The sequence below is a fragment of the Caretta caretta genome, chromosome 18, assembly GCF_965140235.1.
Source record: "Caretta caretta isolate rCarCar2 chromosome 18, rCarCar1.hap1, whole genome shotgun sequence".
NCBI lineage: Eukaryota > Metazoa > Chordata > Testudines > Cheloniidae > Caretta > Caretta caretta.
Window position 1 is genome coordinate 6,332,059 of NC_134223.1, and position 16,796 is coordinate 6,348,854.

The 16,796-nt window shown below is 58.9% G+C and overlaps 1 protein-coding gene across 2 annotated transcripts in view; it reads right to left on the reverse strand.

Moving 5' to 3' along the window:
- ARHGEF19 (Rho guanine nucleotide exchange factor 19) overlaps positions 1–16,449 on the reverse strand; it is a 30,620-nt gene extending 14,171 nt beyond the window's left edge. Inside the window, exons 1-3 of one of the 2 annotated variants that reach the window (XM_048825076.2) lie at positions 16,237–16,449; positions 4,197–4,831; positions 457–849 (exon numbers count right to left, since the gene is read on the reverse strand). In XM_048825076.2, coding sequence (XP_048681033.1) covers positions 457–849; positions 4,197–4,806 — 1,003 coding nt within the window. In that variant the 5' untranslated portion in view covers positions 4,807–4,831; positions 16,237–16,449. Of the gene's footprint in view, positions 1–456; positions 850–4,196; positions 4,832–15,989 lie in introns of both variants that reach the window. The other variant, XM_048825075.2, reaches the window with a different exon arrangement.
- Positions 16,450–16,796: the final 347 nt, after the last annotated feature.

Below are 16,796 nucleotides of genomic sequence, written 5' to 3' on the forward strand. Positions count from 1 at the left end.
TCCACCCAGTCTCTTCACCATGGCCATGGAGACTCCACCCCCGTCTCACGCTTTCAGGGGGTCCCTGCTGGGTGGGGGGAGCTGACATTACAGATGTGCCCCTTCCGCCCATGTCTCCTCCCAGGAACATGGTTCTCCACCGTCTTCATTTGGGGGGACCACTTGATGAGAGAGACCTTGTGGACCCACCATCATCACTCCCAGACCTCCCCACTGAATGTGGACGGGGAGGGAGATCCCCCAGGATGGGCACCAAGGACCACAGGCCTGTACACCATAGCATGAAAGCCACTAACCTGGCGCTATAGTGGGACAGAGCATTTGATGCAAAGGGGTTGGAGTCAAAAGAAAGAAAGAAAGAAAGAAAGAAAGAAAGAAAGAAAGAAAGAAAGAAAGAAAGGCCCCAAGCCGACCATACCGGTTTGACCAGTTAGCCCAGTGTGAGAATCCCAATACCTTCCTGGCTCGCCCAAGCCCCTTTCTCCTTGGAAGCGCTCCTGGCAGAGAGAGACTTGCCCAGCTTGAGGGAGAAGGTGGCCCTGCGCTGAGACAGCTGCAGCTTGTTCATGAGCTCCGAGGCCGAGAAGCGTCGCCTCTCCTGCTCTGCCAAGCCCTTGGCGCTCCGGCCAGCCGAGCAGAGGGGCAGCGCCAGGTCCAGTGTCTCGGGCACCTCGTGGGGAGGCCCCTCAGGAGCTGGCCTCAGGTCCAGCGGCTCCATCCCCCGCAGCGCGAGCTCCCCCGCACACCTGCCGTCCTCGTGGACTGGGGAGCCTGGGAAAACGGTGTCTCCATCCAGGCTGGGGGACGTGTCACTGAGGGTCTCGGGGGAGTAGACCCTGATCTTCCTCCCTGGAAGGAGAGAGGAGCTACGGTGAGGATTGGGCCCCAGCTAGCAGGAAAGCGGGGCATGTGGAAGCAGGGCTGATTGGGTCCAGCAGAGCGGAGCTGCCCAGGGGAGACAGCTCATGGGGCTGCTCCATCCCCTGGAACTCAGGGCCTGCCGCACTGGGAGCTTTCCCAGCCTCACAGTGCTACCCGCCACACGGGGCATCAGTAGGGCTCAAGCCCAGGAGTGCTAGCACAGACCTCTGCCACTTGAGCTGAAGGAGGAGCTCCACCCCCTGGCAGCAGCAGAAGGCTATTATCCTCTCCGTGGATTAATCATCAGAAGGGAGCACGAAACACACAAGGCATGTGCGTGACCTTCCACCTCCAGGACCCCAGAATGCTGAGCCCGTCTCTGCCTGTTCCTACCTGTTTTCACAACAATGCCCGACCTTTACAGCAGCTTCTGGCCAGGGGTCGCAGCGAATCAAGCCCCACAGCTGCCCCTTCCTCTGCCCCCATTGTGAGACAGGATGTTTCCTGTTCTACAGAGGGGGAAACTGAGGCACAGAGGAAGCCGATGGCTGATCCTGAAATAGAATCTGGGCCTCCTGACTCCCAGCCGGCAGGCTGGCCTCCCTCTAGGTGCAGCGAGCAGCCAACGTGCGGTTGCACCAGCAAGCAAAGCTGTGGGCTCGTGTGTGCACGTTACTGTTCGCAGACATGTTTCCAGATGGAATTAGTTGGGCCCATGGGAGTTAGGCACCTAAGCTCTTTGAGGAGCTGGGCCTCGGACCCTGGCACGGCAGGACTGTGTCTCCCCTGGGGCACCAGGGCGTGTGATGTGCACATAGCCAGCTGGATTTCACCTCCAGCCTTGTTCCCCCTGGACAGCGGGAGCAGATGGCAGGCAGTGCGCATCTGCCCAGCTGTGTGTCATAGGGGCTGCCTCCCGAGAGGTGTGCGCCGCCCTCTGCTCCTGTCACACATGCAGGAGCCAGCTCAGCTTGGGGAGAGGGCACTGGAGTTTGCTCCTGGCGCAGCCCTGCGCCAGGCCAGGGAGCTGGATTTAACTCCGGGTCCTGCGTAGTCAGTGGCAGTGCTAAGTGGGTTCCAGCTGAACCCGGGGCTCCCAGGCGAGGGCCCTAAAACCACTGGGCCGTCCTCCCTGTCAGAAACCAGACGCTGCACAGTAAGAAAATAAACAGCATTTTCCAGGGTCAGCTGCCTTCCTATGATCCCAGCGGGCACTATCCAAGGGGGGCTATTACGGGGGGCCATGTGTGACCAGGACAACAAGGTGATATGATCTATTGCGTGTTACTGTTTCAAACTTTGGATTGCGGCTCACTGAGCTCCTCTTATCTGTTCCCTGAACAGGTCCAGTCCCTGCAAACATGGCCTGGACGATACCTCCAAGGCCCCTTGGGAGCATGGCAGGGCTTGCTAGTTTTGCAGAAATGCTATCCCAGAATGCTTTGCAGCATCCGGCACAGCGAGTTATTGCTCTCTCTCGGGGCTGATGGACTCCGTGGTCTGTCGTTTACTGACAGGGGTTTGCCGTGCCCGCACTGCGGCGCTCTCTCGGCATGGGTGTGGCACAGAACACAGGAGCTGGGGTTGCCACTTCTGGGGTACAGAACAGCAGGGCATCTGGGATGATCCTGAGCCTGTAAAACTGGCCTGGCAGTGGGAATTGGGACCCTGACAGATTTACCGGGGCAGCTACCTCAAACCAGGGACAACCCTGGGAAACCCTGCACAGGGGGCCACCCTAAGCTCAGCCTAGAGGTTTGGAGACTGGTTCTGCACAAGAGCCTCCCAGAAACCCCCTCAGCACCTGCCATAGGGTCTATACTTGCCTCCTGGAGTCCCCAGGAATTAAAGTATTATGTTATGCAATGAAACTTCCAGGCACACATCCAACCAAAACTGGCGTCCCTGGCGGGGTCCCACATCCAGGCTCTGGCGGGGGGTCAATTCCAGCGCTGGTGTGATGCTGGCAGACCAGGTGCCAGCTCATCCCACGGTCCCCCTGCCTCAGCTGAATACTGGCAGCTACCTAGCTGCAAGCCATCTGGCTCACCTGGGCATTGGGATTGCTAAAACAGGCACTTATCTAAGTGTGTTTAGCGTTCCGACTTTATGGAATGCTGGTGCATGGCTGCCGGCCTTCATCTCACGTAGAACGCCTGCAGCCCGTATTGCAGGGCAGTATTTGAGCGTTTGCCTCGCGAGAGCCTCTGGGACTGTGTAAATCGCCCGAGAGGAGAGAGACACTGACGAGTGTGAAATGCTGGGCTCCCACGGCAGGATTATGTCTGCCCAGCAAGGAAGGCAAAGGCCCATCGCACCAGGCGGACTAGTCTGGAACATTAAAGAAGACAGAAGACTTTGTTGTTTACTCCTCCCCCCCATGAAGATGAGGCATGCAGGTGAATTCCTCCCATTAGCTGAGTTTCCGGCTCAGAGCAGAAGAGGGGAAGGGAATGAAAAGCCCTAAATGGAAGGAACTGTATCTTTATGCTGCCTGGACTTGGGGGGAAAGGGGGCAAGGTTTACTGGGCAGAAGCAAAAGATCCCCAGTGCTTCTCCTGGGTTAGCCCTGAGGGACACACAGGGCTTGCGTCTTTGCTTTTCAGCCTGTGGGCCGCAGACCCCTGGGGGTCCACAGACCGTGTCTACGATTTCCAAAGGGGTCCACACCTCCATTCAAAGTTTGTTAGGGGTCCGCAAATGGGAAAAGGTTGAGAACTACTGCTCCAGAATAAATCTTCAGATCATTTATTACAGGACTGGCTGCAAATGTTGTCTTTGGTGTAGGCTCTAAAATTCTATTGACCTGGGGTAAGCGACTGGTCCTTTGGGACTGGGATTAATCTGAGTACTGCTGTGATCCTTGGTGTAAGGGACCATCTATCACAAAGGCAGACTCAGCTGGGTGGCAAGACAGATCGGAGTGCCCACGGGGACTGGCTGGGACTCCATGGTTAGGGCTGTTACAGGGCCGGAGGGGTTTGCCCTTGGTCCTTTCTTGGTGAAATCCAAGTACTGAACTCACAACCAGTCAGGGGGTTCTGCCCTAACACTCTGCCCTGAGATTAGCACTCATGCTTTTAAGTCACTGCAGGGACCCCCTGCATCTGGAGAGCTTGGGACTAGACCCCTGCTCCTTCTGTTCGAACACAGGCCTCACCCCTGTGCAGGAGGAGCATGACCGGAGAGTAGAGTGGAAGATCATAAATGTTCCCTTCTGGCCTTTAGCTCTATGCCTCCTCCCTAGCATGCCCTGCCAGATGGACCCCCTCTGCCTGCCCTCCCTCTCCAGCCTCCCCCATGAGGCCCGCCTTTTCCCAGCACGCAATACTCACAGGCCAACTTCTCCTTCTCCACCCCATGGGATCCTTGCCCCTGGGACTTGGGCAGCGGCAGGGGGCTCGTGGGCCCACTGATGACGTCGTGGACAGGCGAGGGCAGCTCGAAGGAGCTGCCGTGAGGCCAGCTGTCTGCTTTCCTTACCACCTGCCATCCCTGGGGGGCAGCAATCTCCACCACCCCTGGGTGAGTCCCAGAGCCCCCACCCGCAGCATCGCCTCCAAAGGGGACCCCAGAGTCTGGGATCCAGCCCAGCCTGGGGTGGAAGTCTGGGTAGCTGTGATGACTGGGGGACCAGCCTTCGGGGCTCAACTGCGGGCTTCCCCGCCCGTCCATGGGGTTGCTGTGGGAGATGGGGAGCCCCAGGCCCTCCGAGGAGCATGGGACAAGACTAAAATCTCCTTGACTAGGAGGCTGGAGGTTGGGCAGCTCCACGAAGGACAAACTCTCCTGCTTGCAGACGGCCACATGGTGCCTTGTTCGGCAAGGCCTGTCCCCCAGGGCCTGGGGCCCGCCCACGGTGAGGATCCCCATCCGCTGGCTCCCCGTTTGGTAGGGCAGCGATGTCAGGTGTGGCTGGAAGTCCGGCCGGGGTCGGTATTCCATCACCGAGGGCCGGCCTGCCCTAGACCTGTAGGGGAGGCAAAACAGGAGCGTGTCAGGCACGGGGTGGGAGGTGACAGGATGACCAGAAATGCCCCCCGAGGTCCGGCTGGGAGCAGGTGGGGAGCTAACTGGGTCAGTGACGGGGGGTGTCTCCGAATGGGATCAGCCCCCCACCCCCAATTAGAGGGTAGTGTCTGCAGCAGCCATTAAACAGCCCAGTTCTCCCAGCTGGCCTGGCCAGCCCAAGGGGAAGGGAACAGGGCACCCATCTGGCTGTCCTGCAAGTGGATCTCAGAACCCATCTCCAGATGACACCCTTCATCCCCACTCCCTGTCTGCTACCAAGTCCCGGCCTGTCCGCTGCTCGTATCAGCACGTGCTCGGCAGCCCTACAAGGCAGCGGACCTGGGTTCGAGACCCTCCTCTGCCGTGCGGGCTCGAGCAAGACTCATAGACTATCAGAGTTGGAAGGGACCTCAGGAGATCATCTAGTCCAACCCCCTGCTCAAAGCAGGCACAATCCCCATTTTCTTTTTGCCGCAGATCCCTAAATGGCCCCCTCAAGGATTGAACTCACAACCCTGGGTTTAGCTGGCCAATGCTCAAAGCACTGAACTATCCCTCCCTCGAAACACTTGGGTCCCCCATCAGACCTGCTGCTTTTGCCCCATTCCCTGCAGCTCCTCCTGGTGGGAGAGGCTGGGACTGGAGTAGCTGGGAAGGCCCGCACCGTCAGTGGTCCTGCACCATTTCCCACAGCGCCTCCTGCTGGGACAGGCTGGGACTGGCGTGTCTGCGCTCCCCCACCGCCTGGGTCCCGGCACTGTTCCCCATCATGGTGACCCTTCCTGGGAGAGCCTGGGCCCAGAACGGGGATAGCTCCCCTTCCTGCCCCCAGGGGCATGGGCTGCAATAGGTGCAGAGACACCCCACCCCCCGGCGTGGGAAATCCCCTGCTGCACCCCTCATCCTGTCACATCCTCACTGCCACCCAGACAGACCCCTGCCCGGCAGAGCAGGGCTCTGATCCCTGCTAACAGCTATGGAACAAAAACACCTGCCAGCATTTGCAGCTGCCCTGCTCCCCTGTGTCAAACTCCGCCTCCACCCCCAGGGAACCTGGGAGCCTCCCGCTTCCTGACAGCTCCAAGCCTTGTGCTGCCCCCACCCGGGGGGGCTCCCAAGTCACAAACTCCTGCAGTCGTTTTGGGTTTGGGGCTCTCCTGCTGTGTGCAGGGGGAGCAGCGGAGCAGCTGGCTCAGGGGGCCAAGCTCAGGGAACATGGACGTGTCTCCTCGTGATCTGCTCCCTAAGAGGGGCTGTAGGATAAGGCCAGATCCTCAGCTGGTGTAACTCAGCCTTCCTCCATTGAAGCCAATGGGCCAGATCCCACCGGGTGTCATTCACTGTAGCTCCATGGAAGCCGGTTGAGTTCCCCAGCTGTGATCACAGTCCTGGGGCAGAACTGGACAAGCTGTGGTTGGGGCTCAGGTGCGGAAGAGCTGGATTCACTTTCCTGGGCCTCAGTTTCTCCCATCCATAAAATGCGGCTAATGACTTGACCGTCCCTTGAAATGCTAGGGTGCAGCGCTCCATGGCAGGGCTGCCCACCCGGGTCATAGAATCATAGAATCATAGAATATCAGGGTTGGAAGGGACCCCTGAAGGTCATCTAGTCCAACCCCCTGCTCAAAGCAGGACCAATTCCCAGTTAAATCATCCCAGCCAGGGCTTTGTCAAGCCTGACCTTAAAAACCTCTAAGGAAGGAGATTCTACCACCTCCCTAGGTAACGCATTCCAGTGTTTCACCACCCTCTTAGTGAAAAAGTTTTTCCTAATATCCAATCTAAACCTCCCCCACTGCAACTTGAGACCATTACTCCTCGTTCTGTCATCTGCTACCATTGAGAACAGTCTAGAGCCATCCTCTTTGGAACCCCCTTTCAGGTAGTTGAAAGCAGCTATCAAATCCCCCCTCATTCTTCTCTTCTGCAGGCTAAACAATCCCAGCTCCCTCAGCCTCTCCTCATAACTCATGTGTTCCAGACCCCTAATCATTTTTGTTGCCCTTCGCTGGACTCTCTCCAATTTATCCACATCCTTCTTGAAGTGTGGGGCCCAAAACTGGACACAGTACTCCAGATGAGGCCTCACCAATGTCGAATAGAGGGGAACGATCACGTCCCTCGATCTGCTCACTATGCCCCTACTTATACATCCCAAAATGCCATTGGCCTTCTTGGCAACAAGGGCACACTGCTGACTCATATCCAGCTTCTCGTCCACTGTCACCCCTAGGTCCTTTTCCGCAGAACTGCTGCCTAGCCATTCGGTCCCTAGTCTGTAGCTGTGCATTGGGTTCTTCCGTCCTAAGTGCAGGACCCTGCACTTATCTTTATTGAACCTCATCAGATTTCTTTTGGCCCAATCCTCCAATTTGTCTAGGTCTTTCTGTATCCTATCCCTCCCCTCCAGCGTATCTACCACTCCTCCCAGTTTAGTATCATCCGCAAATTTGCTGAGAGTGCAATCCACACCATCCTCCAGATCATTTATGAAGATATTGAACAAAACCGGCCCCAGGACCGACCCTTGGGGCACTCCACTTGATACCTGCTGCCAACTAGATATGGAGCCATTGATCACTACCCGTTGAGCCTGACAATCTAGCCAGCTTTCTACCCACCTTGTAGTGCATTCATCCAGCCCATACTTCCTTAACTTGCTGACAAGAATACTGTGGGAGACCGTGTCAAAAGCTTTGCTAAAGTCAAGAAACAATACATCCACTGCTTTCCCTTCATCCACAGAACCAGTAATCTCATCATAAAAGGCGATTAGATTAGTCAGGCATGACCTTCCCTTGGTGAATCCATACTGGCTGTTCCTGATCACTTTCCTCTCATGCAAGTGCTTCAGGATTGATTCTTTGAGGACCTGCTCCATGATTTTTCCAGGGACTGAAGTGAGGCTGACTGGCCTGTAGTTCCAGGATCCTTCTTCTTCCCTTTTTTAAAGATTGGCACTACATTAGCCTTTTTCCAGTCATCCGGGACTTCCCCGGTTCGCCACGAGTTTTCAAAGATAATGGCCAATGGCTCTGCAATCACAGCCGCCAATTCCTTCAGCACTCTCGGATGCAACTCGTCCGGCCCCATGGACTTGTGCACGTCCAGCTTTTCTAAATAGTCCCTAACCACCTCTATCTCCACAGAGGGCTGGCCATCTCTTCCCCATTTTGTGATGCCCAGCGTAGCAGTCTGGGAGCTGACCTTGTTAGTGAAAACAGGCAAAAAAAGCATTGAGTACATTAGCTTTTTCCACATCCTCTGTCACTAGTTTGCCTCCCTCATTCAGTAAGGGGCCCACACATTCCTTGGCTTTCTTCTTGTTGCCAACATATCTGAAGAAACCCTTCTTGTTACTCTTGACATCTCTGGCTAGCTGCAGCTCCAGGTGCAATTTGGCCCTCCTGATAACATTCCTACATGCCCGAGCAATATTTTTATACTCTTCCCTGGTCATATGTCCAACCTTCCACTTCTTGTAAGCTTCTTTTTTATGTTTAAGATCCGCTAAGATTTCACCATTAAGCCAAGCTGGTCGCCTGCCATATTTACTATTCTTTCGACTCATCGGGATGGTTTGTCCCTGTAACCTCAACAGGGATTCCTTGAAATACAGCCAGCTCTCCTGGACTCCTTTCCCCTTCAAGTTAGTCCCCCAGGGGATCCTGGCCATCCATTCCCTGAGGGAGTCGAAGTCTGCTTTCCTGAAGTCCAGGGTCCGTATCGTGCTGCTTACCTTACTTCCCTGTGTCAGGATCCTGAACTCATGGTCACTGCCTCCCAGATTCCCATCCACTTTTGCTTCCCCCACTAATTCTACCCGGTTTGTGAGCAGCAGGTCAAGAAAAGCGCCCCCCCTAGTTGGCTCCTCTAGCACTTGCGCCAGGAAATTGTCCCCTACGCTTTCCAAAAACTTCCTGGATTGTCTATGCACCGCTGTATTGCTCTCCCAGCAGATATCAGGAAAATTAAAGTCACCCATGAGAATCAGGGCATGCGATCTGAGGCCAGGCTCAGAGGGCAGAGTCGGACCAAGTCTCCCCCTCCCCAAGGTCTCTCCTGTGTTCGCAGGGTCCCCTCCTGGCCGTGAAGCTGCAGGGGGGACAATGCCAGCAGCGTGTGGGGTGTCATGCAGCCCTGGTCACTCCTCCATCAGGCCCGCCCTGCTCTCCCATCGCTTGGCCATGCTAGGAGCCTGGGAGAGGAGGAGTTGACCTGACGTGGTGCAGGTGGGTAGCAGGGAGTGCCCAGAGGAATTGGTGGGGAGGAGAGGGGCACCCACCCTTTGCCAAAGCGGTTCGCAGTCTAAGGGGCCTGTAAGGAGCCCCAGCGGCTTCTAGGTCCCCAGGTGGCCAAGGGCCAGTGTAACCTGCTCCCCAGTGTGCACCTGAACCACAGAAGGTCGGAGTCTCTTGCAGCACCCGGCTGTCCCAACTCTGGAGGTCCCCAGTCACAGCCCAGTGGGGGGCCGCCCTACAACCCCCTCCTTCTACATGCTGGCTAAGTAGCTGGGGAGGAGGGCTAGCTCAGTGGTTTGAGCATTAGCCTGCTAAACCCAGGGTTGTGAGTTCAATCCCTGAGGGGGCCATTTAGGGATCTGGGGCAAAAATTAGGAATTGGTCCTACTTTGAGCGGGGGGTGGGACTAGATGACCTCCCTTCCAACCCTGAGATTCTTTGATTCTATGGACCTGGCCATCACTATGCGAGCTGAGCCGGCTCTCACTGGGTTGTTCCCCGATGGGGAGCAGCCAGTGCAGAATGCCCCAGACCCCGCAGGGCAGTGAGGTGTTGTGACGAAGTGGGACTGTTCTTAATGTTTCCTCTGAATAGTGTGGGGGTGCCTCAGTTTCCCCAAGGCAGTTATTAAGTATCTAGGTGGTGGGGTAAGGGGGTGTGATCGTTGCAGAGCCCTAGAGGGCAGGTGTGTGCAGGGGTCTGGACACAGAGAATGGCCGACACCCTGTTTCCTGGCAACTGATGGCCTGCGCCCTTCCCCCCTGCAAGGTGAGAGCTAAAGGGTTGGAGAACAAAGGAATCAGGTGACTTCCTGGCCCGGGACAGGGACAAAGCCCAGAGGAGGAGGGGCTGGAGGGAGTTTTTCAGTTTGGGGCTGGCTGTGACATGAAGTGAAGTGCAGACGGGGTTGTCTGGCTCACTGCCCCCCAAAATGGACCCAGCTGAGAGGTCCTGTTCTCTGCACCTACAAGCTCTGTTTTAGACCATGTTCCTGTCGTCTAATAAACCTCTGTTTTACTGGCTGGCTGAGAGTCACGTCTGGCTGCAAAGTTCGGGGGCAGGACCCTCTGGATTCCCCAGGACTCCGCCTGGGCGGACTCGCTGAGGGAAGCACACGGAGGGGCAGAGGATGCTGAATGCTCCGAGGTCAGACCCAGGAAGGTGGAAGCTGTGTGAGCTTCTTGCCCTGCAGACAGGCTGCTCACAGGAAGGCGACTGCCCCAGAGTCCTGACTGGCTTCATGGGGAGCAGTTCCAGAGCATCGCCTGGGGACTCGGTGACAGGCGTCCCCTCCTGGCACAGGGCCCCTGTGCACCAGGTGCTGCCCTTGTTGCTTCCCAGTGCGATCCCAGGGGCTCGAATCCACACAGCGCCCCTGGGATGGGCCCCGCCAGCCTCAGCGGCTGGGCGCTCCCTTTACCGTCTTTGGATCTCCACTGTCCCAGAGGGCTTGGGGGTAAGGAAACAGGGGCAGGCTTCCGGCTTCTAAACCGCCCTTGGAGCAGCTCCACAGAGCTGGAGCCAAGCCAGCGGGCGTTCCCAGGGCCCAGGCACCCTCCTACTCCTGCCAGAACTGGCATAGTGCCTCGGGGCTTTGCTGAGGGCCTCCAGAGGTGGGGGGGGAGGGGAGTCAGGTTGTGAGGTCCATGTGTGCTGCCAAGCCCAGCCAGGCCCCCCAGCCCCAGTCAGCCAACTCTGGAAACTCCTGGAGGGAAACCTGTCCTTAAGAGCTGGAGCGTCCCTCCATAGTGATGTCAGGCCACCGCAAGGCCCGGAGGAACAGGAGCCCGAGGAGACATCCACCCCCTTCCAGGCTTGCCAGGCCCCCAGCTCCTGCTGGCACAGGGGGCCACAGAGTCAGGTTAGAGCCAATGGCACCAAACGGGGCTCTCAGCTCTGGGTTCTCGACCTCGCTGCTGGCCTGGGAGCCTTGCAAGCTACTGATGAAGGATCCTTCAGGATGTGCTTCTCGTGGTAACAGGCTGAGGGGCAGAGCTGCCCTGCTGGGATCCGCAGGGAATGGCCCCTGGCGGGTTAACACTAGGTCCCATTTCTTAGGGATCTGAAAGCAACCAGTGTCTGAGTTCGCTACAGTCAATGGGGTGGGTCCCCCTGGCATCAGGACTTTCAGTGGGCAAGATGCCGCGATTTATTCTCTGTACAACAGCAGAACCTGGAGCCTCCAAGCTGAGACCAGGCCCCCATTGTGGCAAGCGCTGTACAAATACGTACCCTGAAGAGCTTACAGTCTAACTGGACAACCGGGGCCAGGGAAACTGAGGCCTGGAGCGGGGACGCGACTTGCCCCAGGGGACCCAGCAGGTCCTGGGCAGACCGAGGACCAGATTCCAGGTGCCCCAGGTGCCAGTGCCGCGCCCTGGCTCACTTCCCACGCTGCGGTGGGACTTTCAGGAGGGAAGTGGTGACTCCTCTGCATGCACAGCGGGAGGCTGCTACGGGCAAGCTCACAGTACCGGCGCTCTCCCTGGGTTCGGCGACACCGAAGGACCTAAGGAAACCTAAAGGGCTGCTCCATTTGTCACCTTGCCTCCGGCTCGGAGGGTGAAACCAACTCCTGGCTGCCCGGGTCTCACCCGTCACAGACTGGCCGAGAACCCTCGCACCGCGACCCCGGGGACTGCTGGGGAGTGGGCGGCAGAGAATTCAGAATGGGGCCTGTTCTCACTGCCAGTGCAACCTGCCACCCCGGCTCTGCTACAGCCAATGCGGTGAGCTGCGTCCACACACCACCACACTGAGCAGCCACAGTGCTGCTAGGGTGCCAGTGGGGAGCACAGGGACTTAGCGAGGGTTTATTGTCCCAGCCAAGCTCACTGGGCAGCCGAGCCCAGAGGCTGCTGAGTTCCTGGCACAAGGCATTCGGGGATATCCCGTCACACAGAGAGCCGGGAGGAAGGAGGACATGCTGGTCCAGTGACATGGGGGATCCCATCTGCCAGGGACAGCCCCAAGCCAGCCAAAGCCTCTGCAGAGCACGGCGCACAGGTGGAGACTGGCCATGTTTAGATCCAGCCCCTTCACTAACTGCTTCCATATTCAGTTAACACTGGAGCGTGTGCAGGGCCCAGTGGTTCAAACCCTTCCAAAGATCAAGCGCCCATTTCACCGGGGTCACAAGGATGTAGCGCGTGACTCCCTAGGACTCACCAGCACCTGGCCCCGGACCTTCAACACCCGCATGTCTGACTTGGCCCTTCCACCTGCCCTGCAGATACAGGGAGGTCCAGACAGTTTGCTCTGCTGGAATCTTTCAGAAGAGACCCCCAAACTGAGGTCCCTGCAGTGGATAAGCCATGGGATTTGCTGAGATGTCCTTGGCCAAAATTACTCCTTCCCCAAACTGTGCACCATGCTGTCTGTGCCCTACCCCAGACCTGGCTGCATTTCGGCAGCACTGTGACGAAAGGTGCTAGAGAAACTTAAAAGATGTGGATGAGGAAGCTGGGGAGGCCAGGACTGGCACAGCCTTGGGGCTAAGACCAAAAAGCTCATCACAGAACCCTGCCTCCGCTGCCTGTCTGCCCCTGGTCGGGGCTTGGCAGGCAGGAGCACTTTTCGCCTGCCACAGTCATAGGTAAAGGCTGCGATAGAGTTTACTGCCCAGCCAGGAATGGAGTCCAGGTGCAGATCAAAGTAAAGACCTTGGCAGGGGAACGCCACCTGCTTCCCCAGGACTCTCCTGGTGGCCCTGGGCCCAGACACACTGCCAGAGCCCGCCCCAGAGGCAGGTGTGTGGTCCATATGTAATGCCAGGCAAGTTGTGCCAGGGCTGGAAGAGGAGGGAGAGTCAGCGAGGAAGGTGAAAAGGAGCCAGGCAGCAGGAAAGGACAAAGAGGAGGGACAAGCCCAGGGAAGGAGGGCAGGAGGGGAGAGAGAGGACCAAAGGGATAAAAAGAAGATCAGGATGGCAGCTGAACACACACAGGGAGCAACAGAGGATCCGGAGCTGGGCACAGAGGAGGTGGGAAGGGGAGACTGAGCCAAGGGAGACGGCAGAAGTTTGCAAAGGCTTTTTTTCCAGCCCTCACCATCCTCAAGGGCAGATCTCACCAGACTCAGCAGTGATGGGTACCCGGAGGTGAGTCCCCCACCGAAAATCCAGGGCGCTGCGGGAAGTTACTCAGCAGGGGGGACACGGAGCCAGTGTCCCAGCACCATGGTAGGGGTGCTGTGCTGCAGGAAGGGGGTGGGGGGGTGACTCAGTATGCCTCATCAGGGCTCAGGGGAGGGTAGTCCAAATTTGGGGTTGTCTGAGTAAGGCATTCCTGAGATACAGGCCCCCTACAAAGATCACACACTCCCCAAAACGTTCCAGCTCTTCTAACATGTGGGCTCCAACCCTCACTCGCCCCCAAGCTATGGGACATCAAACAATAGGACCATAGAATTGCTTGAATTAAGCCGTGTGCAAACTAAGCATTTAAAGACAATCCTCTAGCCCCCAAGGTGGCATTTCCGTAGACCTTTTCCACCCTGTTAAAATGGAAACCCTGGTGCGCCCTGTGCTGGGTTTCAGGGCAGACTTGCAGAAGGTTCCCTGCCCGTCAGCCTGGCCTTGAGGGTTTCTGACCTGAAGCAGGGTTTTCAGGCAGCAAGCAGAAGAAGCTTGGCGTTGTCCTGTAGGGCTCATGGGCTCGGTTCTACTGTTGGGTCTCTACGGGAACTGTGCAGGTACGTGCACTCCCTGCCAGCCAATCCCTCCACCGTTCCGCTGCACCAAACGAATTCGATTCGAATCAGTGGAACCCAAAACGACTACGGTCTCCCAGTCCTAACTCAGGGCTTCGGATGGCACCACCCCTATTGAGCTATTCCCTGCCACTGTTGCCAGCTCCAGGGGGCAGAGTTAAGGGGAGTGAGGGGGATGGGGTGTTCTTTAACTCCATATTTCCCAGTTTTCAGAGGGCTAAGTTTAGCTGCTCACCATGTTCCAGAAGGGCACGAGGTAGCCCTGGGCAACCTGAGCTCCCTGTTCCTTAACAGAGGAGAGGGGTACAGCGGGCGACTTCCCAAGAACTAAGGTGCCCACGGGGCTCAGTCTTGGAATTAAGACCAGGAGGACTGGTGGCACCTCAGAGACGAACACATTTATTGAGCATAAGCTTTTGTGAGCTACTGCTCACTTCATTGGATGTATTCAGTGGAAAATACAGTGGGAAGATTTATATACACAGAGAACATGAAACAAGGGGTGTTACCATACACACTGTAACCAGAGTGATCAGGTAAGGTGAGCTATGACCAGCAGGAGAGGAAAAACCCACCTATCCCCGTTCTTCCATCGGCCACAAACCTCCAGCCCGGGTTCTTCTCCTCTCCGGGGAGGGGAGGGGATTGGTGCAAAATATATTCCAGCCGGGCACAGGATCCCCTCCCCAGCTGACTTCAGTTCAGGCCGCAGCATGTGGGACACAGGGAAATCCCGGAATGGAGTTGAGGGTTCCCCTGAAGTGGAATCAGGGAGCAACACGGCGCTTCCGACCGGCCAAGTTCTGCCGCCGGCGCCGGGGCTGGGGGGGAAGATCCAGCAGCGCCCTGGGCACACAGTGATCGGCCCCGGTATGGCCGGGTTCTTACATGGGTTCGATGCCAACCAGTGGCCCAGGGCTAGGACTCCTGGGTCCCACCAGCTCCAGGGCAGAAGGGCTCTGCTGAGATCTCCGACCCTGCCAGCCGTCCATGGAAGGACCTAGTGTCGCTCTGACGGCGCCAAACGGCTCCCTGGCATAACTCCACTGACCTGGACGGAGTCTCGTGTCCATAAGATGGGGGGTGGGGACAGGCCTCCCTGGGGTCCAGGCTCTTCCTGGTGGGCTGCCCCCAATCGCCTCTTCTGAAGGGGGAGGAGGGTGGAACCTGGCGGGGCCCCAGAGCTCTGGATCTAACGTCTACCCTGCCGTTTTGCAGCCCGAGGCAGCTGACACGAGCCAGCCACGGGTGTAGATGTCCCCTTAGATACAGGAGCCACGTTGTGTCCCCCCCCCCTCCCCACCCCACTGCTGCCAAGCGCCGGTCCCTCGAGCCAAGGCTCAGCCTGGCCGGTACCCCGGGCGGGCTGCCACAAAATCGGATCATTGTACGGGAGGGCTGCGAGCTAGGAAGAAGAGCCTGAGGGGCCGGAGGTATCCGTCCCTCACATGCAGCTGCCTCGGGGGTGGAACAGCACAGCTGTCCCAGGGCAGGCAGCGAAGCCGCACGGGAGCTCAGGACGGCAAGTGGCCCGTATCCATCTGAAGCTGCGGGCAGGAGGTTAGCGAGGTCACCGGTGCTAAGCCCTGACTCTTGGAAGCTGGGAAACGTGCCTGGGGGTCGTTAATGGCCCCCGCGGCTGCCCAGCGCCCTGGGACGGCACCGACCGGGAGGGGCGCGCTGCTCAGCTGACCCCCCCCCCCCCCCGCCTCGTCTGGGGTCCCCCCGCGGGAGCTCGCTCGCCCACACAGCGCCCAGGCTCCTTTCCCGGCTCGCCCCGGGGGCAGGGCTCTGAACCTGGCAGTGCCGGAGAGGCGAGTGGGAGCCGATTGGACTCGCCCAGCCCGGCCCGCGGCTCCCCCTTCGCTCGCCCCTCACTGAGCCCAGGGGCTTCCCTTTCCCTAGAGCCAGGGACCGTCTCAGCCCCTCAGTAGCTCTGTGCCCCCACCCCGGGACCACCCTGTCCTGCTGCCCCGCACTCAGTTAGGAGCCCACGGTCCAGCCCCACGTCCCCTCTCGGGTAGCCCTCGCCACCCGCCCACTGGCCGCACGTGGCATCCAAAACAAAGGGAGGAACCTGCCCCCCCTGGGCCCGGCGCCCACCCCACGCAGGGTCACATCTCTCGGCTCGCGGAGGGGGGGGAAGGGACAGGGCCGACGTGGTACCTCATCTGCGCGCCGGCTCCCGGCCTCAGCTGTCGCCGCAGCTCCCCGGCAGCTCCCCACCGCCCCGGGGTCCATCCTCAGCCCACCGGGGCCCCCTGCGCCAGCCCCCCGAGCGGCCCCGGCAAGGGAGCCCCCAGCCCACAGGGGACGCCGGGAGCAGGGGGGCGCCTCAGCGGCCGTGCGACAGCCCGGAGCCGCCCCGAATCTCCCCCTGCGCCGAGAGATTTATTCGCTTCATCTCCGGCACCTGCTGGAGCTGCCTGCGCCGGGGCTGGCTCCGGGTAGCCTGGGGCCCCCGCTGGCGTGTGCTGCTGAATCCCTCGTCTGTGCTCCCGCTGCGCCGGCGGTGGAGCCGGGCGGGGGCCCGGCGGAGCGTGGGGCTGTGCTGACTTGCCCGCTGGCTTCCCCCCTCCCCGCCGCACCCTCCCCGCTTCCCGGGGGACATGTCTTCGCAGCAAAGCAAACAGGTTTGGCGGGTAGCGAGGCAGGAGGCAGACGGAGCCGGGAACGGTGCCAGCGGTGGGGCGGGGGCGGGCGAGCCGCACAATAGCCGCCCTGTGCTCCGGGCAGGCTCTGGAGCGGGCCAAGCCAGGCAGGAGGGGGAGAGCCCGCCACCTGCCCACGGGCAGCCAGAGAGGGAGGCACACAGCCGAGCAGGGGCTCGGTGACCCCGAGTCCCCAGGGCCGGGGGTCGATCCCAAGAAGTCAGTGGGAGAGCCGAGTTCTAGTCCGAGCTCTGCCATTGGCCTGCTGGGTGACCGGAGACAAGTCACTGCCCCTTCGTGTGCCTCAGTTTTCCCCTGCACC